Source organism: Astatotilapia calliptera, chromosome 20 (genome assembly GCF_964374335.1).
Source record: "Astatotilapia calliptera chromosome 20, fAstCal68.1, whole genome shotgun sequence".
Lineage (NCBI taxonomy): Eukaryota > Metazoa > Chordata > Actinopteri > Cichliformes > Cichlidae > Astatotilapia > Astatotilapia calliptera.
This window is the reverse complement of record NC_137441.1, coordinates 1,505,332-1,525,128: the sequence shown is the minus strand read 5'-3', so window position 1 is coordinate 1,525,128 and position 19,797 is coordinate 1,505,332. Positions and strand designations below refer to the sequence as shown.

Below are 19,797 nucleotides of genomic sequence, written 5' to 3'. Positions count from 1 at the left end.
TTTAAAATAGCACTATGCAGCATTATTATCATTTTGACCTTCAGATCGATCCACTGACCTTGAAGGAGACGTCAAATGTGGCATATTTCACATGTTTTATGTTACTTTGTAGATTTTGATGATACATATCACACTTTTAGGAAAAATTGGGGGTTTTTTGGCCATTTTCCACCAATAACTCCTGGAGATGACCTTGAAGACGCTGGTGGATGGAAGCTGAATTTCAATGGACCGTTAACATGACGCCATCTGCAGGATCTGAATTTATTCAAAAGTCTTTGTGTTTTCAGATGGGAAGACACACAAACACTGCCGGAAGCAGGACCTCCTCAGCAGAGGTAAGGAAGACTTTGCAGCAGTGAAGGACCCTCGGGTGTACTATTGCAGTGTAGTATTTTTACTTTGGACAGTGTTAAGAAACCACATCTTTCGCTCTGCGAACACCAGAGGGCGCTGTATCCCCTGTTTCAACCTTACCTGTGAATACACCTGCGGCAGATTTTTATAAGCTACAAAAATATAAAACAGTGGTTTAAAGTGCGCCATATGACTAAAGCAAAGAGTTTATGGACATGTGAAGGGGTGACTGTGAAGATAAATTATTTACAGGAATAACTGTTCTTCTCGTTTCTGAGAACCTTCACAGACTTCTTCTCGTTTCCGCTCAGCTCTGAGAGACAAAGTCCACAGAGAGAGAGACGCGCTTAGACAGACACAGAGACACACACAGACAGACCCACAGACAGACAGCTGACAGTCGCACCCTCCCCTCCCTGGACAGCAGCGGTGTGAGGTGGTGAGGTTGCCCGGCTGTGTACTCGGGCCATGCGGGGTCAGCGGGATGGAGGAAAAGCCCAGAGAGTCTCCGTTCAAGAACTTCGTGGCTGGGGGTGTCGGAGGAGCGTGTCTGCTGCTGGCCGGACACCCACTGGACACCATCAAGGTGAGAGCTGCAGCCCGAGCCGAGCTTCAACACAGCTGATTTAGACCTTTAGACAGAAACATTCAGTCCACGTCCACGTGTGCCCGCGTGTGTGCCCGTGTGTGTGTGTGTGTGTGTGTGTGTGTGTGTGTGTGTGTGTGTGTGTGTGTGTGTGTGTGTGTGTGTGTGTGTGTGTGTGTGTGTGTGTCGGGGGGTAATGTTTCTCAAGAAGTCACGGGAAATGTCAGATCGTGGTGCTAAAGAGATTACCGACAAACCGGCTTAAACTGTTGCCGAGGCGGCCACCTGAACACGGAGTAATGAGGCTGCTTAGAGCCAGCGGGAGACTGTCGAGGAAATGTCACAGCGTGGGTACAAAGTGTGCAGCTCAAACTCCCGAAGTTAAAATCAGATTTCTGACGAAAACAAAGTAAAGGGATGAAGCATCACATGTATTGAACACATCACAATAGAAACGTCTCATTACTCTCACTGTCGCATTTTCACCTTTTCTAAAACGTATAACTTAGTTTTTTAAAGTAATAACTGCTTATGATTTTTATAACTTTATTATTCACATAATTGTGCATACTCTGTCAGCGCGCCCCAGGGCAGCTGTGGCTACAATGTAGCTGCCATCACCAGTGTGTGAATGTGTGTGTGAATGGGTGAATGACTGAATGTAGTGTAAAGTGCTTTGGGGTCCTTAGGGACTGAGTAAAGCGCTATACAAATGCAGGCCATTTACCATATAGTAACTTTGAATGTGGAGAAATCTAATGTAAATGCTAAATACCAACAACCTATCGTTACAACATGGGCATTATTTTTAATCCAGATCTTTTTGTAGTCTATCTAAACCACGTCTGTGTGTTTGTGTGCGACACACTGAGTCTTTGTGAAGAAACAGTTTGATCACAGCATCGCAGTAACCGTCACATGAGCGCAGCACCGCCCTGTTTATCAGTAACAGAGCAGCAGATGTTAGTGGGTGTCTCCTCCTGTCTGACAGCACTCAGCAATCCTCCTGCATGGTCACTGTGTGTGTTTGTGCGTGTGTGTAATTCTTCTTATTTAAACTGTGTGTTTCAGGTGAGACTACAAACACAGCCCAAAGCCGCTCAGTATGTGCTTTACACAGGAACCTATGACTGCTTACGCAAGACCGTATCCAAAGAGGTGAGCGCTTTCTGCAGGACAGTCACACAGGCCACAGCCACGCAGCTCTGTTTTCAACATGTGACACATCAACTGAAGTATAGGCACTTTAATTAAAAACTAGAAACTCATTTAAAATCATTTGTGTGTGTGTGTGTGTGTGTGTGTGTGTGTGTGTGTGTGTGTGTGTGTGTGTGTGTGTGTGTGTGTGCGTGTGTGTGTGTGTGTGTGTGTGTGTGTGTCAGGGCATCCTTGGTCTCTATAAAGGCATGGGGGCGCCCCTGGCAGGTGTGGCTCCTATGATGGCCATCAGTTTCTTTGGGTTTGGTCTTGGAAAACAGCTCCAACAGACGGCTTCTGGAAAACCGCTCATGTTAGTTCCAACACACACACACACAAACACACACACCTTCAGAGAGCTGTGCATAAATGAATGCTGCAAACATCGAACTGAAGAAACACTGTGAAGATGAGTGGAATAAAACTCCACAGTGACGTGACAGACTCATGAAGTCACACAGGAAACAGTTGCTTCAGCTCATTGCTGTTAAAGCTGCTGAATCATGGGGTGCTCTTACAGCTTCTGCTTTTTGGCTTCATTTTTGTTTAAGAGTGAGTTGGTGTGAAGGCTCATGTGTTGTTGTTCATCTGAGGCTGAATTGATCCAATGTTAAGACCTGCTTAACACCTTAGAAGTGAAAGAGAGCGCACTTTCTCTTTAGCCCCGTCTGTGTTTGTAGGCTGGAGCAGACCTGTTACACATCCAGCTGTTTTTAAAATAGGCTCAACATCAGTAATGTGTAACTATCACAGCTAAAAGGCTAGATCCAATCATTAAACGTCACCTTAACCTTCAAACACTCCTCCAAAGCTTACACACTGTCGCTTGTGTGTTTCTCTATATATAACTCTCGCCCTGCCTCCCTTCCTTCTGTTGTCATTCGTTCATTTGAAGCAGCACGCCCCCTTCACACCCCCGTCCTGTTACCCTGACGTACATATGAAATGTTAAGCATGAGTTGGCGATCACTGGTAGCTACTGTCTCACCTCTGAAGACTTTATAGCAACACAGTCAGCGTGTCTGTAGTTAAGTGAGCAGAACTACAGTATCCTGTGTTCAGAGAGGACCTGATATCCTTTGTTTCCTGGCACTGATGTTCCACTGGTGGCCATAGTTTTAATACTGAGCTCAGTGTGTCTACAGTACTTTTAATTAATTTTTACATTTTATTATTTAATTAACCAGGAAAGACCCACTGAGATTTAAAATCTCAGCACTAAAATACATTGCACATAAAATTTGAGAAATTACGAAACATTATTGATCCAATAACGAGATGACTTCAGTTCAGGCTTCAAACTGGTCAGTTTCTTTTCTACTCTTGGATCTGTATGATGTCATAAGTAGCAGTCTCATTTTTGGTCTAGAAGCCCCACCCACCTTTCAATCCAACCAATCAGAAAGCTATTTCAAGAAGAGAAGCCCTAATCCACCCATCATAGCGATCTGATCTCTGAATCTTCATTTATTGTTGTAAGAATGTTTTAAAGCTGCTCTTAAAGATGCTCATGTGTGGAAGTGTGTCCAAATACTCTCAGGTTTCCCCATCAACACCCTACTGATGTGCAGCTGACTCACAGGCGCAGCAACAAGAAACTGCTCTTTGCAGACTAACTGGTGCAAATATTGCATCTGCAGCTACAGAGGCAGACGTTTCCCTCAGCTGCTGGTGGAGATTCAAAGCGAGCGAATATTCAAAAAATCCTGAATTGAGTTTGAAAGAATTCTGCAGCTGTGCAGAGATAGTTGTAGAAGCAGATGTTCCAGAGGGAAACAGCTGTTTCAAATACGTATAAGATGCTGTTGGTCCTGCTGACCAGGGAAACGAAAAATAATATTAATCTGGGTCATGGTTCATGATAACTGCCTGGAAGAGTACCCAGCTGTTACTGAGGTGGCTGCCTGGGAGTGAGTCTGACTTCTACACAGCTGAACTTCCATCACCTGCTCTGTTCAGGTACCATCAGATATTCCTGTCCGGCTGTCTGGCAGGAGTCTTCACTACAGTGATAGTAGCTCCAGGAGAGAGGATCAAATGCTTGCTACAGGTAAGTGTGTGTGTGTGTGTGTGTGTGTGTGTGTGTGTGTGTGTGTGTGTGTGTGTGTGTGTGTGTGTGTGTGTGTGTGTGTGTGTGTGTGTGTGCGTGTACGCGTGCAGTCAGGTTCCTGTGAAATAATTACAATCCAAAGTAAACACTTGTTTTATGGTTGATTATAATTTACGGTGCTTTTTGAGAGCAAATGCTCTTCATTCACAGACACGTGCAGAAGTCGCTCTGCTCACATATCCAGCTTTAAACATCAGTTGCGTAACTTTTATTCGTGTGGTTATACCATAACCTGACTAGTTATAAACTAATATCCATGGGAGGCTTTAATCCAACACATATTTAAAGGCATGACTGACACATATATTTATGTATTTAAGTAAATGTTGTGAAATGTGTGTTTTCCAGGTGCAGTCGAGCGGTGGAAGGTCCAAGTACGCAGGTCCACTGGACTGTGCGGTCAGGCTCTATAAGGAGCAGGGGATCCGCAGCGTCTACAAAGGAACTGTGCTCACTCTGATCAGAGGTACGCTGCACTGTGGTTTGTGTATCTGTATGTTTGTGCGTGACAGTGTTGTGTGACCTCGAGCAGAGGAGCTGAGGTGACCCGAGGTTTAGCGGTGTGACTGTTTCTCTCTCCATCTCGGTCTCAGACGTACCTTCTAGCGGTCTGTACTTCCTCACGTATGAATATCTCAAGGATGTCCTGACCCCTGAGGGTCAAAGGTCAGTATCCATTTGAACAGTTCTAACTCCTATAAAGACCAAAGATTTGTCAGATGCTGTAAATCTGTGCTTTCACTTCTCTCTGACTGTGTGCCAGTGTGTCTCAGCTCAGCACTCCCAGAATCCTCCTGGCTGGTGGTGTAGCCGGAATATTAAACTGGGTGATTGCTCTTCCCCCAGACGTGCTCAAGTCCAACTTCCAGACAGGTCAGAGCTGAGTCCAAGTGAAGCTAGTATTTTCATTTCGTTAGTAGATTTTTAGACCACATAAAACAAGGACACCATGACATCAGTCAGTGGTTTGTGACGTTTCCAGCTTAGCTTTATTATCTGGATAAGATTAACACTGGATGGGTAAACTGTGTGTTTGTGTGTAGCTGCAGATGGGAAGTACAGAGGTCTGGCTGATGTCCTGCGAGCACTGCTTCGAGAAGAAGGACCTAAAGCTCTCTACAAGGGCTTCAATGCAGTTTTCCTGCGAGCCTTCCCAGCCAACGCTGTAACACTCATTCAAATATTAATACATCTCACCCCTGATATCAGTACAGTGCACACGTGTTCATCATGGCTTTCTTCTCCTCTCTCCCTCTCAGGCTTGTTTTCTGGGATTTGAGGTGGCATTAAAGGGCCTGAACCTGCTCGCACCGAGCTGGTGAAAGACGACGAAGCAGTAACTGGAGATTTTCTCCCTCAAACAGTGTTGGTGAAATAAATCTAACGTGTACTTTTAAACTTTTAAAAATATATTTTCCAAAAACGTGGCGTCTGTCATTGTTCCTGAGATTGGGAGCAGTGGAAACATGTACAATTTGAGAGACAGCTTCTTCAGTTCTAGAGTCAAATGGTGGCGAGTCCCAGATTTAAACCCTGTGGGAGTTTCCCCCCAAAGAGGGACAAAGGACCCCCTGATGATCCTCTAATCACATGAGCCAAGGTGTCAAAGCGGGTGTGGGTCACAATCAGCCAGAGTTTCGGATGAGCTCATTGTGAAACCTGGCCCCACCCTATCATGTGATTTCCTGAGGTCAGATGGCCCAGGATGTGAGTGGGCGTTAAGGCGTCTCAAAACTGAAAGTTTCAGCAAATCTTCAGGTCCTGTTGTTTACAAGTTCCAGACCTTTTCTTCTTCTTCTTCTTCACAGCAGATCATCTGCCTTCATCTTCTCTGCCTTTGCATCCTCTTCTGTCACACCGACTCTCTGCCTGTCCTCCTTCACTACATTCATGAATTGTCCTTCTCTCTCACTGCCTCCAAACATGCCTCCCCCCTCTCCTCTTCCTTTGTCAGTAGTAGCAGAGTTTCCCAGCTGCTCGTATGCACCAGTGCAGTCATAATAATTGTACGTGTGTCCAGTATCCTGGTATGTACCCTGGAATGTGAAGTACATGCTCCATCTGCATTTGTATATGAAGCCTTTGAAGAGATCATGTTGCCTCTGCGAGACCTGAACAGGAGTTGAGACCAAACAAATACACAGCAGAAATTATGCAAATACTGTTGCCATGACGGAGCACAAGAGGTTTTTTTCTTTATGGTCATTTTAAATAACAAGCAAAACAGACGATAATGATGAGACCAAAAATGTTTGTATGGAATCTAAAGATTGCATTGAACAAAATAAATTCAAATATAAACTGTTTTTACTAATTTTATTTTCTAATTCACTGAAAAAATACAGACATATTCATGAACATGCACCGTGGAAAGCTGTATTTTTAATTACTATTGTGCGTACGTTTCACATGTGAAAATCTGTGAAAACTTTATTTTACCAACAATTTTTAAAGATCAAAACATCACAAGAATATATAGGCCCTGCGGACATGAATACCACGGTCAGCCGAGCATTTAATCTTGACCTTCATTGTCAATAGACAAAAGTTTTAGTTTAGTTAATATAGACTAGATTTCCTTATCATCGATGCTGACAGCATAACACAGAGGAGTGGGGGTGCTGAGTGCTGCTATTAACGCAGTACTTATTTATTTCATTTTCGGGGCTTTTGCAGTTTAGTATTATTGTAATAACTGGCTACTTCCAGAAGTTGTATCCTGATTGAATACTAAATGAGCCATCTACATATGTTGTGTTTAATTATTATTTTCTTACAGAGAAGGTCCGATTAAAGAAAAAAACCGTCACCTTTGGCCTACTTCCCAGACTCCGTTACCCATAAAACCTCGTTTCTCATTGCTGAAGAGGTTGATGGACTACATTAAACCCGTTTAAAGGAAATAACAGCGTCTTGAAGTCGTCTTATTTTATGGAGCGTTAACGTGTTTGAAAGAAACATAAATATAAATTGCGCGCATCTGTAATAAACAGGGAAAACGTAAAGTTTAACCGAAAACTACATTACCCATAGTTCAGCGCGTGATAACAGCTTCCGGGGTTGGTGACCATCAGCCTGTTAGCAGGAGACAGGAGAAAGGTGAGGAAATGTAAGATGTGGTGATGTTTGCAGCTGTCGGAGTTTTCATGTCTTTAAATGTTTTTATGCAGTTTCAGAAAAATTAACGACGAATTTTTTTTCTGCATTTCTGAGGAAATAAAACCCGTTTTTAGCTAATCTGACATAATGTGAGTGCAGCTGCCGAGCACCGTTAGCTGAGACAACACTCCTTTAACATTTAACTCGGATGAGTTCAATTTTGAACTATGAACTTTTTCGTTGTTTTCTTTCATTATCACGTCTCTCAGAAGTCAGTGTGCCGTAAACTTTGGCTAGGAGCTAACAGGCTAACGTTAGCCGGCTGCTCTTCCTGCTCACTTCATCCTAAAGCTGCGTGAGCTAATGAGACAGCTGTGAGACATAAATATAACCATGTGGAATTTATTCAAACTTAGTTTGGTCTCTTATAGACAATACAAAGACTCCAAAGACACAACTTTATAAATTTGGTTCGTTTTAAGTTTCTTTTGATTTTTTTTGTTTGTTCTTTACTTACTTTACTGTTTCGCGTGGCTACGGTGTCCTAAAGGTCCAAAACATCATTTCAACAGGTTTTTGTTTTATTTTTGCATAGCATAAAACTCTAAGATGTACTCGAGGACACACGTTGTTCGGATAAACTGTAGTTGGCAGTGGCTGAGATACAAAAACGACAGTTTTCAGATAACTTTCCTGTTTCGTAGTTGGGTTTAAACCTCAGAGGTCTGAGTCACCATGCAGGATTTGACCGTATCAAAGTAAGTTCAGGGTTAACCCTGAGGTGTGCAGACAGGAGCATGTTGAGTCCTCTTTGAACATTTTCAGTGCAAATAAAAATCCTTACAGAAACTATACAGGCACTCACATGGAGTTATTATTATTATTATTATTATTATTATTATTATTATCGTTACATACGGTTATATGTGGGAAGCTGTTTTTCTTTTTAATCATATAACACATGGAGGACTTTGCTTTTCAAACGCAGCAGACAAAATGTTTTGTTGACAGGAAGCAAAAACCAAACAAATAAAGTTGTTGCTTTTAATGAAGATTAGCTCTTACAGTATGACAGCAGGAGTTTGGTTTGAGCGCCACCTGCTGTCTCTGTCATTCAGCCTCCCCCTGCGTGGCTTTGTGTTCAGGTGAGTGTGTGTGTGGATGTAGTGTCAGCAGAGCGCCGTGATGCCCCTGGAGGTGAGATGGCCGTTCCCTCAATGCCCCGCTCTGCCGTGGAGGGTCTCCAGCTCACTGATCATGGGCATGGTGGGCTCCTACTCCTACTTCTGGACCAGTAAGTTATAAGCTGAATGATAACTTGTACACTCTCGCTTATTAGCAGCAAACTGCACTTCTTTAAAAAGAAAATCAAGTCCCTTGGTTGCCTCCAACGGTCTCTGGGTGTTTATGCTCAGTGAGAGCATGAGTGACTGAACTGTACTGTTAAATAAAATACACAGTACAGCACAGAGTCTACACGAGGACGAAGATAACAGTGATGTGGCTTCACAGAGGAGTTAGAGGGAAAGCGAGCTGCTGATATCAACGAGAAGAAAGCAAATTTTACGTTCATCTTAATTTTCTGGATGTCACTCAGAGAACCTTCGACTGATCCTGCCTCCTGCTCTTCTTCCTAAGAGTACATGAACTGTCTGACGGTCCACAACCACGAGGTTCTGTTGAACCTGGTTGACCAGAGGCCTTCGGACACGCCCCTCATCACTCTATCCAACCACCAGTCCTGTATGGATGATCCGCACATCTGGGGTAAGAGCAGACACTCGATCTGAAATCTCACTGCTGGTTAACACTTGGATGGTAACGGCGTGTGTTTGCGGCAGGCGTCCTGAGGCTCAGGCAGCTGTGGAACTTCAAAAAGATGCGATGGTGAGCTTCATCTCGTTTCTTCTGAGCTTCAGCCTGTTAATGTTTTAGAAGCAGGGACGTGTAATTTTCACTTACCTGTGATTGGACAGGACACCTACAGCATCTGACATCTGCTTCACTAAAGAGCTGCACTCCAGGTTCTTCAGCCGAGGGAAGTGTGTTCCCGTCTGCAGAGGTAAGCCCATCTGAGCGCATCACACCACATGAGCCAAGTATCCGAGCAGAAGTCTGAACGTCGGGCTTTTACTGTTTCAGTTTGTTGTCCTGTGAATGACAGAAAACCTTCAGCAGACGTTTTCTTTTTCTTTCTTTCCATTATTTAACAAGGACAAGACACGAACACAAGTATATCAAACATACTGTAAACCTGGCTGATTATAGCAAAACTGCAAATTTCCACAGTCATGCAGCCAGTCGCATTAAACTTACTAATAAACGAATAACATAAATATAAGAGAAAACAAAAAGCCTTGACATAATAGACAGAAATGAGTGAGGAATGCTCACAGACCTTAATGGGACAAGTCCATGTAGACTCTTACATGCAAACAGGCACACTGACATTGTTACACGATATTATTTAAGTGATCAAAACGTGTGTAAAACCGTTTTGTGTCTGTAGGTGATGGCGTTTACCAGAAAGGAATGGACTTTATTCTGGAGAAGCTGAACAAAGGAGAGTGGGTGCACGTCTTTCCAGAAGGTCTGTGAACCTCCTCCTCACATGTCGTTATTTTTTTTCTTACTGTGAAAATGAACTCTTCTTCTCTGATTTTATTTCAGGCAAAATCAACATGACGGAGGAATTCATACGTTTAAAGTGGGGTGAGCGCAGTTTGTGCGTCTCTGTTGGAGCAGATGTCGTGCTGTGATCATCAGTGTGAACATTTGTGCTTCTGTGGTTTTAGGTGTTGGTCGGCTGATAGCGGAGTGCTCGCTTAATCCGATAATCCTGCCACTCTGGCACGTGGGTGAGTGACGCTCCTGTTATGGCTTCAGAATATCTCAGACTACAGATTAAGATGTCACCACAAGACATTAGCAAGGTAGCAGCAGTCTGATGGCTTAAGGTCGGCGAACAGCGCCACGCAGTGATGCAGGTACAGAGGAAACGCATCACTTCTTCTCTGCTTCATGTCAGGTTTGAGCGACGTGCTGCCCAACGTGGAGCCCTACATTCCTCGCACGGGCAAGGTGAGACGCCTTCAGTCTGACTCCAGGATGTGTTCGGATCTTTGAGGGTTTTTTGTTTTTTTAACATATTTCGTTGTCTTCCAGAGAATCACCGTCCTCGTGGGGAAACCGTTCAGTGTCAAAGATCTCGTTGAAACCCTCCGAGCTGAAAACAAGAGCCAGGTGAGCACGGCTTCATCTAAGGTGCTGTCATGAAGTTCGCTGACACCATCCATCCATCCATCCATCTTCATCCGCTTATCCGAGGTCGGGTCGCGGGGGTAGCAGCCTAAGCAAAGAGGTCCAGACCTCCCTCTCCCCAGCCACCTCCTCCAGCTTGTCCGGGGGAATACCAAGGCGTTCCCAGGCCAGCCGAGAGATATAATCTCTCCAGCGTGTCCTGGGTCTGCCCCGGGGCCTCCTCCCGGTGGGACATGCCTGGAACACCTCGCCCAGGAGGCGCCCAGGGGGCATCCTTGCCAGATGCCCGAACCACCTCAGCTGGCTCCTTTCGATGTGGAGCAGCAGCTGCTCTACTCTAAGCCCCTCCCGGATGGCCGAACTTCTCACCCTATCTCTAAGGGAGAGGCCAGCCACCCTTCGGAGGAAGCTCATTTCTGCCGCTTGTATCCGCGATCTCGTTCTTTCGGTCACTACCCACAGCTCGTGGCCATAGGTGAGGGTAGGGACGTAGATCGACCGGTAAATTGAGAGCTTCGCTTTTACACTCAGCTCCCTCTTCACCACGACTGACCGGTGCAGTGTCCGCATTACTGCAGCCGCAGCCCCAATCCGTCTGTCGATCTCCAGCTCCCTTCTCCCATCACTCGCGAACAAGACCCCGAGATACTTGAACTCCTCCACTTGGGGCAGGAACTCATCCCCGACCCGGACACCAGCAAGTAAAAAAACAACAAAAAACTTCTTCTGTCAGATAAAACAGGAGGTTTCAGGACGTCACCATGAACACCATGATTGAATCCTAACTAACTCTCACAGATTTCACTTTCTCAAATGTAGAAAGTAATTATAACAGATACTGAATGTACGTTTCAAATTTTCCCCTCAGTTGGAAATGAGGAAGACCCTGACGGATTTCGTCCAGGTGGAGTTTCGGAGCCTGAAAGCCCAGGCCGAGGCCCTGCACAAGCAGGTAGAGACCAGATCCTGAGTCCTAGCCGTCCTGCGTTTGCCTGCAGACACTGGTCCTTCACACATCAGCCCTGAGGATAACACCCCATGTACAGAGAAGCTCCCACACCTCCACACGGAGACATCACTGAGCCTCAGAGTGTTTCGCTGACAGTCGTAAACGAGCATTTCTGTAACTTTGGATGCAACAAACTCATTTTGTAATTCAGTTATTGCTTCAAAATCAGGTTGGTCCACTGCACACCTAAACAGGACGAGTAGCACTGCAGATGTATGAATGATTGATTACATATGAATACATGGTTTCTCTGGGACCCTTTAGAACCAGAAGCCCTCAGGAGAATTTCTTTTACCTCCTTGGTATCAGAAGGCATTTTGATTTTGATGATTCAGCTTTTCATGTCATCCAACTTTGAAGTCCAGAGCAGCAGCAGAAGCTGGTGTTGAGTCTGAGGAGGAGAGAGGAGGTCGGGTGATGGATGGGCGAGTGAACCTCATGACCTTTGTGTGTGTGTGTGTGTGTGTGGGGGGGAGGGTGCGGTGAACAATAGCCTTGAACTTTGTTTTTTTTCTTACTGGTGAAACACACAATAGATCTCAAAAAGGGCAGCAAACCAAGACTAGTTAACCAAGTCCCAGTTACTAGGGTGAGCACCTGGTGACTGCCTGACCACCAGTCACTATGTATGAATAAGTATTTCTGCCAGGCTCTAAGTAACAAGGAGGTTTCACCTAGCAACAGACAGCAGCTGCTCACCGACGGGTCATGGAGTGCACGTTTTATCTGGTAACTTGTCAGTGTGGGAGAAATGATCCTGCTCTGATCGGGCTCTGCACCAGCTGAATGCTTTTCTCAGTTTTGCTGAATTGTTCAATTTTGATGATCTGTTTAATAACCAGTTCTTTTTTTCTTTAAGATGTAAAGCTGCTGTTGTTTAAACTACTAAATATTAGTACTCATCATGCTCCTCTGTGCATGAGGAAGTCAAAGTGCTGCATGCCAGATGTTTGCAGCTGTTATCAGAAAGATGCTCAGGCAGTAAATGATTGAGGTAATCGCACTGTTATGTTTGATCATTGGATTGCTCCTTGCTGTTTTTCAGTCATCTCTGAGTTGTGTTGATAATTTTCTTTTTCAATCAAAGTTTTCCTGTTAATCCTAAAACCCCTGAATGCTGCCCCATCACCGATGTACATAACTTATTTTATCACAGAGGACAAAAAGGATTTTATAAGGGACAAAATCTGTGCTAATTTTATAAGTGTATCGCCTTAATGTGATTGCCACTCTTTCCTATACTTGATGTGAAGTCCAATAAAGAATCTGACTTTTCTAAGTTTGAATTTGTTCCATTTGTGGTTCATCTCTAAACTCTGCACCAGTCTAACAGATCCACGAACAGTTTGGTGGCATAATGAGTGCTTAGCAAACCTTACACTTTATGTAGACAAAGTGTACATTAAGCCACTAAAGATGACCAGTTTATGCTAAATCGTGAATGTTTCCATATTTTTGTAGAACTTCATTTTTAAGAAGATTAATATTCTCACTTTGGATGATTAATTGGACATGTCGAAGGGAATTACGGTTTCCAATATATCTGTTACAGTAAATAATACTTGTATTTGTATTTAAAAAAAAACATTTAATAACATTAAATGACATTGAAATAATAGTATCACGTGAACAATAAATCATGGTTATTTGCCATTACTACATTGTGTCTAATATTAGCAAAATAAAACAACACTTACAAATAATAGAATATTAAAACGTTGATACATTTGAAGTAAAAATAAAAATTCCTTTTTCACATCCGCCGCTGCGCCGTCTTGTCACGTGATCTGGTCAAGTGATCTCGTGAAACGTCACGAGCGTGCTGTCAGAGGCTGTAAAGATGGCGGCGGGGGCACTGCAGCGGCGGCGCATCACTGCGGCTGTGGCCGTTTTTCTCGCTTTATTGAACGTGTTGAAGCTGGCGAGCTGCGACGAGCAGGTGCCGCTCCTGCTGTGGACCAGCGGAAGGTGCGTAGCCGTGAAGTTTTACTGATTTTGGTCCCGTTTCCGCGGCTCCTTCTGCGACCTCAGCGGCTAACGGTTAGCCGTGAGACAAACAGCGGACAAAAACTATGTTCTCTGCTTCGTCACCACAGTACACGGCCCGGAAAACGTTTAATTTGAGCGGACTGGCTGAAACACGAGGTTAAGTCAGAGAACGTGACATGAGAATATCCTGCAGGCCCAATGAGTGACGGGTGCAGTCCACCTGACAGCTAGCAAACACTCCTGCATCTGTCTGTGCTGCCTGACACACAGAAGACAGAGCAGCATGTGTTATCAAAGGCTTTCATACTGTAAAAACGAATAAATTATGTATTTGACGGCCTTTGATGAGGGTCTTCGGATGTGAGAAGTTCACATTGTGAAGTGCTTGGGTTTTTCTCCTGTTTTAATAATATTCAATCATCTGTATCTGCAAGAAAATCAGGAATGTGCTGTTTGACGTGATGCAGGTTTATCTGCAGATAATTTGGTCCTCTCTCATTAAAGGCCGTATAGGTTCTTGCAGATGGTTGAAACGACAATAATAAAACCGCTTCACTGTGAATCCATCAAATTCTGTCTGGTAGAGGACTCTTCTTGTTATGTAGCAGCACTTCATGACTCCTCCACCTGTGCTTGGTGTCTCCTGCAGCATCTCCCTGCCAGCTCAGGCTCCTCCAACAGCCGGGCACATCGTTGGGCAGCAGCAGCTGGCCTCCTACCTGGAGAAAGCTCTGGACGTCGGACCACATAACATAGTCCTCTTCCTTCAGGACAAGGTAAACCCTCACGCTGTTGTTGAGTGTCCTTGATTTTTTTTTATTTTTTTTTTATTTCTTCTGAGGCACTAAAGCTAAACACAAGCACAAATGCTCCTCGTCTCGTTTGCTCTTATATGGCCCCGCCCCGTTCATGTGCATGATCATGTAGCCTTTTCGCATTTATCAGAACTCTTCAAGTTTTGGTATTTCTTTATTTAATTTGGTCAAGACTTTTAAAACTAATGGCAGACGGCCTCACAGGTCAGCAGTGTTTGAAGGTTAAAACCGTCTCTCACAGTTTCTCTTTGCTCTCTGTGGTCTAAAACATTTATGACTCATTGTTTTTCCTCTCGGTCTTCAGATGAGCATCGAGGACTTCACCATGTATGGAGGAGCCTTTGGAAACAAGCAGGATAATGTGTTTCCAAACCTGGAGGTATTATCACGATGAAACAAACCAAACAGAACGTTTCCGGTTTACTCTCAGGTGTGTGTCGGTCACTCATGGTTTTTCTTCTGTCACAGGGAGCTCTGATGTCATCATCCTCCTCTCTGGTTTTACCTGCTGTTTCCTGGCCTGCATCCAATGCAGTGATTGGCCAGCTGCAGGACCAATTGGACACCTCCCCTCTGTACTTGGACCCTGAGACGCTGAGCCAGCTGAGACTGAACGCCTCGTCGCCTGCTCTGCTCGTGTTCAGACTGCCCTACGGCATCGGGTCTGTTGACTGTTCAATAATTAACCGTTAATGGGATTTCCTGCTGTAAACATTTTATACTGCCAGTTACTTTGTGACAAATGATATGATCAGTCATCCTCTGTCTTGGACTGCAGCTGGTAGTTTTGCTCATTTTGAGCTCAGTGAACTGAGTTCACATAGAACAGCTGTGGTCATGTCCTCCACAGGCTTTGATCCTGTTATAATGGTTTCTAAACGGGCCTTGATGTCGCTGTTTGTACGTTTTCTAAAAATTGAAATTCAATTTCTCAAACGTCGCACGGTAAAGTTAAAGAGGTAATTTTCTAGAAGGGAAATAACCCACACACTTCATCTGGATGAGCTTTAAAAACACTGAAGCCTCTCCTCCAAAGACATTAAGACTCATCCATCCTTCCTGGCCTCGTTTGTCGTTTCAGAGCTGATCTCTTGTCAGCGAAAGAGATTCTCAGTGGAAACGGTGAGTCTGTTTAATCTGACCCAGTGACTGTGAAGCTCAGACTCTGAAGCATGCGATTCTCACAATCATCTGTGAGCTTTTTATTTGCCATCTTTTCCTGTGACTGTTTTCTCTGTGACGCGTGTTTTTCAGATGAAGTGATTGGTCAGGTGCTGAACATCATGAAGTCGCAGTCTGTTCCGTATACGGCTATCTACACCGCCCTGCGGCCCTCCAGGGTGAGTCCGAGTCTCATTCAGAAACATTTATACATGTTTGCAGCCATTTGTCATACCTGCCCCCCTCCCTCCATCTTTCTTTTTCTACACAGGAGGCAGCGTCTCTCTCTGTGGAGGCCGGTCTGGGTGGGGGGCGCTCGCTGCTGCAGGTCAGAGGGGGACACAAGGAGAGGGGTAGAGAACGGGAGAAGCAGCGGAGGACCCAGGAGAGGGCTGAAACGTACCCACCTGTCGAGTTCAAGGTGGAGTCACAGATACCTGAGCAGGACTTTGACTCTGCTTCCTTAAATCATTTCATATTTGTAATCGTGATTATTTATTCATTTGAACTCTTTTTCCTAAAGGCTGTTTTCTGTTTCACTGTAAATCCCACCAACAACAAACTGTTGCAGAGCAAAATCAGAACTTTCAAGTCATGAATGAAGTTAACGCGCTGACATTGACACGATGTTGGATTTGCAATAAAAATCCAGAATATTCTCAAACTAATTTGAAACTTGGGTCGGCAGCTCACAGGGTGGCGCTGACGTCAAAGATGTTGTGGCAGAAAATCCAGATGCCATTGTAAGGAGAACCTTTCTGTTCACTGGTTATTCTGCAGGAGGGGGAGAACAGCTGCATCCTGCTGTGGGCTAAAAGCCTGTCGGTGAGCATCCTGCGCAGCGGTCGCTGGGAGGAGCACGACCTCACCCCGTCCACCTTTGGAGAAGACGTCACCCCCAACCTCGACGGCTCAAGCTGCGACAAAACCAAAGCCAGGTGCTTTTTACCTGTGACATAATACAATATGTAAAAACAATCATTCATGCTGTGATGTGAATATCACTTAGCTCTGACGCCGCTCAAACTGGAGTCTGAAATTCAAATGTTTTAAAATGTTTTGTTTTTCATGAAATGCTGCTGCGGGTGTAAATTTAACGTGAGTTTTTTTTCTTTCAGTTTGGTTCTGAATTATAAGAACGTGCTGAACCACCGCAGCTTCAAACTGATGTAAGTGACCAGGATTTTGGTCCCCAAAAGTGTAGTAAACTTCCTGTTTCTGGTCCCCATAAAGATATGAATACACGCACGCACACACACACACACACACACACACACACACACACACACACACACATATGCATTATTATATTATATCTATACTTTTACATTTATCAGTCCTGCTGCACTCTTGAAAACTTCCTGTTTTGCTGTTAAAGATATTTGATGCTCTGCTCGTTGGTGTTTTTCAGCTTTGCTCTGAGTCAGCGGAATTACAAGGTGTCGGCACGGCACTGGTTCACGCTGGACGCCGTGGAGCTGGAGTACGACGGTACCAAAGCCACGTTTAACGGCAGCAGGAACATTTACGCTCCCGCCGAGTACTCGTACCGCTGCGAGTCCGTCACCAGCTTCCAGTGGCCGCTGCTCATCCCGCGCACATCCAAAGACCCAGCCAATCAGTGGAGGGTCTCCTTTGAAGACTTCCAGGTAAGATTGTTTGGTCTTTGGTGATATAATAAAAATCCAACATAAGATGTCAGGTGTAAAATGGTTCCTCTGTTGGATGTCTGCATGTGCTGACAGCAATGAGCAGAGCGACTTTCAGACCATATTAATTATAATTGCAGAAGAATACTGGTTTGAACTGGATTATACTGGTTTTATAACAGCTGGAAGCTAAAATTACAAATGAAATAAAAATATTAGCACACACTTTATTTGTAATGGTGGCCGGCCTTCCTGCCGTCTGATGATGATGATGATAATAATAATAATAATACATTTTATTAATGAGCGCCTTTCAAGTCACCCAAGGACACTTTACAATAGGATAAAACACATAATACACACTCTGAGCTACAGAGGCTAATTTTTCACATCCCCGCTCGTCTTCATTGGTCCAAAGGCCGTAAAGCATGGCTCAGCCCCCCTCAGCTCATCAGTTGGGCTGAATTAGTGAAATGGATTCATTTTTGTAGGTGAAACTTCTCCCCGTGTTTCAGTTTATTCTGGACACGTGTCCTAGTATACTAGGATTCCTGTCTACGTCACGGCCCGGCTAAACCCGGCCCCTTGTAAATATTTATGATGCTTCCTCACACAACCCCAAAGAAGCGCATCTATTCATTCAATAAATAAATAGATTTAAAAAAAATATTTACTTATAAACATATGAGTATGTCAGTGAGATTTCTGGCCTGTTATGTGAGTCTGAAATGAAGCAAACGCCACATTTTGAACCCCTTCTCCTTCTCGCCGTCAGATTCAGGGCTTTAACGTGAGCGGTGGTGAATTCTCGTACGCCAGCGACTGCGCCGGCTTCTTCTCCCCAGGGATCTGGATGGGTCTGATCACCAGTCTGCTCATGGTCCTGGTGCTCACCTACGGCCTGCACATGATCATGCAGCTGCGCACGATGGACCGCTTTGATGATCCCAAAGGCCCGGCCATCTCTGTGCCACAGACAGAGTAACACACCTGCACCACACCTGTCCACCCTCCACTCTGTCCTCTCACTGCAATGCTTCCACTCCTCCCCCCTTCCATCTGTATTTGGGCATTATTCAGTGCGATCATAATAAGGTTTTATTCACTGGTACATAAATGTGTCCGTTTATATTTGAAATATGGGCTGAAGCTGGCCTCAGTTTGTCCTCATGTGTCAGCCTCTGTAGGCTGGATGCTTTTCCAGAGTCCTGCCTCCAAATTAACTCCTTAATGATCTTTGAGAAACACACACGGACTCATGTAGAACATGAACAAATCTTTGGGTGATCCTCCAAACTTTATCCTGGACTGTGTTCACTGTAAATCAGCTACAGTCTGTAATATGAAGGGATGATGTGACAGCAGGGTCTCAAACCTGAGACCTTCCATGACAGTGTGACCGTGACCTCAGCTAACATCAGCAGGAACTTCTCAGCCACACGTCTGTTTGGTGATGATCACAGGGCTGTACACTGGCTGTACTGCTCGAGGGTCCAAAGTTGTGTTGAGAATTATTTACATTTATTTATTTACTTACTTATTGAGCATTAATATGATCCTAAAATGGAAAACCTAAACCTTCCTGTACTTCATGTAATATGAGCTCGTATAATTGTTTTTTATTGTTTGCTGTTTCTCAGCTGAGTCTGAGGCTGCAGGGATAAAAACCTGCTAACATCTGCATACATCAGCAGCACAGCTCTCACTCTCTGTGCTCCCTCTGATGCACTCGTGGTCCTGTGCATGTAGTCTCGGCCCGGACTGAAACAGTTTAATTTGAACAGTTTGTGCAGCTTTTGTTCTGTGAGGACTCTGGAAAAATCCTTCAAAAACACCTGAGGCGTAAACTGAGCCCAGTCCTCAGGCTGGATTCATTTAACACAGGAAAGGGACGACTGTACATACAGGAACAAATGTACGTTATAGAAAAAGTTATTTGTTGGTGAAACTGATGTAATTAGTGTGTTTGTGTTTACATTATTTGACCAGTGAGGTGTAGATGTTGACTGAAGGGAGCCCGCTCTGTTTATGGATGCTAAAGGAATCATTTCCACTCTATTTATTAACTCCAACATTCTCCATCAATTTGAGGAAAAAGCTGATAATGAAGCATTAAAGTTTCCAGTCCGAGTAGTTTTACTTGATTTTTGTGTTTATTACTGAAGTGCACTGAAACCTGTTCAATGTGGAATTCTGTCTGTTTTTTCCATGATGAGCATCGTCTATGTTTGGTCCTGTGCTGCTGTGACCTCCAATAAAACATCTGTGAAGATGGCGAAGCTCGAGTGTTTAATTTCAGTCTGTCTCAGAAGCGCTCGCAGGCCGTCTGAAGAGAACAGGGCTCACAGTTTAAAGACGCCTGTGCTGAGATGAGGGAGCATTAGTGCAGATCAGAAGAAGACTGCAAAACACAAATAGTTACGCTGAGCAAAGAAAGTCTTACTTTGCGAGTTCCCTTCACACAACTAAATAAACAACTAAGCGTATAAAACAAAGCGAACGTTCACAAGGCTACGGCGTAATCTAAATTCAAAGTGTAGTTATGCTGTCACCGTGTTTAGATA

General features: G+C 44.4%; 3 protein-coding genes across 10 annotated transcripts; all 3 read left to right on the top strand.

Moving 5' to 3' along the window:
- Positions 1 to 623: 623 nt before the first annotated feature.
- si:dkey-150i13.2 (mitochondrial carnitine/acylcarnitine carrier protein) lies at positions 624 to 6,556 on the top strand. 4 transcript variants are annotated; one of them, XM_026154999.2, is made up of 9 exons: positions 665 to 943; positions 2,015 to 2,101; positions 2,326 to 2,453; positions 4,100 to 4,190; positions 4,599 to 4,716; positions 4,844 to 4,916; positions 5,014 to 5,123; positions 5,294 to 5,415; positions 5,510 to 6,556. In XM_026154999.2, the coding sequence occupies exons 1-9, from the start codon at positions 842 to 844 to the stop codon at positions 5,570 to 5,572; spliced, it is 894 nt and encodes a 297-aa protein (XP_026010784.1). In that variant the 5' UTR covers positions 665 to 841; the 3' UTR covers positions 5,573 to 6,556. The 4 variants fall into 4 exon arrangements, with proteins under 4 accessions (XP_080150588.1, XP_080150589.1, XP_026010784.1 ...); XM_080294461.1 differs by having other exon boundaries at positions 678 to 943; positions 5,300 to 5,415; XM_080294462.1 differs by lacking the exon at positions 2,015 to 2,101 and having other exon boundaries at positions 624 to 943.
- A 433-nt stretch (positions 6,557 to 6,989) lies between these two features.
- Positions 6,990 to 12,905, top strand: tafazzin (tafazzin, phospholipid-lysophospholipid transacylase). Of its 5 annotated transcripts, none has more exons than XM_026155007.2 (11): positions 6,990 to 7,349; positions 8,517 to 8,643; positions 8,988 to 9,116; positions 9,191 to 9,236; positions 9,326 to 9,411; positions 9,859 to 9,939; positions 10,020 to 10,061; positions 10,145 to 10,207; positions 10,378 to 10,430; positions 10,515 to 10,592; positions 11,479 to 12,905. In XM_026155007.2, the coding sequence occupies exons 2-11, from the start codon at positions 8,535 to 8,537 to the stop codon at positions 11,578 to 11,580; spliced, it is 789 nt and encodes a 262-aa protein (XP_026010792.1). In that variant the 5' UTR covers positions 6,990 to 7,349; positions 8,517 to 8,534; the 3' UTR covers positions 11,581 to 12,905. The 5 variants fall into 5 exon arrangements, with proteins under 5 accessions (XP_026010792.1, XP_026010790.1, XP_026010791.1 ...); XM_026155005.2 differs by having other exon boundaries at positions 8,495 to 8,643; XM_026155006.2 differs by having other exon boundaries at positions 6,990 to 7,359; positions 8,495 to 8,643.
- A 520-nt stretch (positions 12,906 to 13,425) lies between these two features.
- Positions 13,426 to 19,512, top strand: atp6ap1a (ATPase H+ transporting accessory protein 1a). The gene is made up of 11 exons (XM_026154959.2): positions 13,426 to 13,587; positions 14,258 to 14,384; positions 14,728 to 14,802; positions 14,892 to 15,085; positions 15,505 to 15,545; positions 15,678 to 15,763; positions 15,856 to 16,005; positions 16,365 to 16,522; positions 16,703 to 16,753; positions 16,996 to 17,233; positions 18,009 to 19,512. The coding sequence occupies exons 1-11, from the start codon at positions 13,460 to 13,462 to the stop codon at positions 18,216 to 18,218; spliced, it is 1,458 nt and encodes a 485-aa protein (XP_026010744.2). The 5' UTR covers positions 13,426 to 13,459; the 3' UTR covers positions 18,219 to 19,512.
- The last annotated feature ends 285 nt before the right edge of the window (positions 19,513 to 19,797 follow it).

Bases quoted from the DNA above. Each gene is read 5' to 3' on its own strand.
- si:dkey-150i13.2 (XM_026154999.2), top strand. From the start codon at position 842: ATGGAGGAAAAGCCCAGAGAGTCTCCGTTCAAGAACTTCGTGGCTGGG. The intron at 4,191-4,598 runs GTAAGTGTGTGT...TGTGTTTTCCAG, and splicing joins GGATCAAATGCTTGCTACAG to GTGCAGTCGAGCGGTGGAAG. The intron at 5,416-5,509 runs GTAACACTCATT...TCTCCCTCTCAG, and splicing joins GAGCCTTCCCAGCCAACGCT to GCTTGTTTTCTGGGATTTGA.
- tafazzin (XM_026155007.2), top strand. From the start codon at position 8,535: ATGCCCCTGGAGGTGAGATGGCCGTTCCCTCAATGCCCCGCTCTGCCG. The intron at 9,117-9,190 runs GTAAGAGCAGAC...TGTTTGCGGCAG, and splicing joins GGATGATCCGCACATCTGGG to GCGTCCTGAGGCTCAGGCAG. The intron at 9,412-9,858 runs GTAAGCCCATCT...TTGTGTCTGTAG, and splicing joins GTGTGTTCCCGTCTGCAGAG to GTGATGGCGTTTACCAGAAA.
- atp6ap1a (XM_026154959.2), top strand. From the start codon at position 13,460: ATGGCGGCGGGGGCACTGCAGCGGCGGCGCATCACTGCGGCTGTGGCC. The intron at 13,588-14,257 runs GTGCGTAGCCGT...TGTCTCCTGCAG, and splicing joins CTGCTGTGGACCAGCGGAAG to CATCTCCCTGCCAGCTCAGG. The intron at 14,803-14,891 runs GTATTATCACGA...CTTCTGTCACAG, and splicing joins ATGTGTTTCCAAACCTGGAG to GGAGCTCTGATGTCATCATC.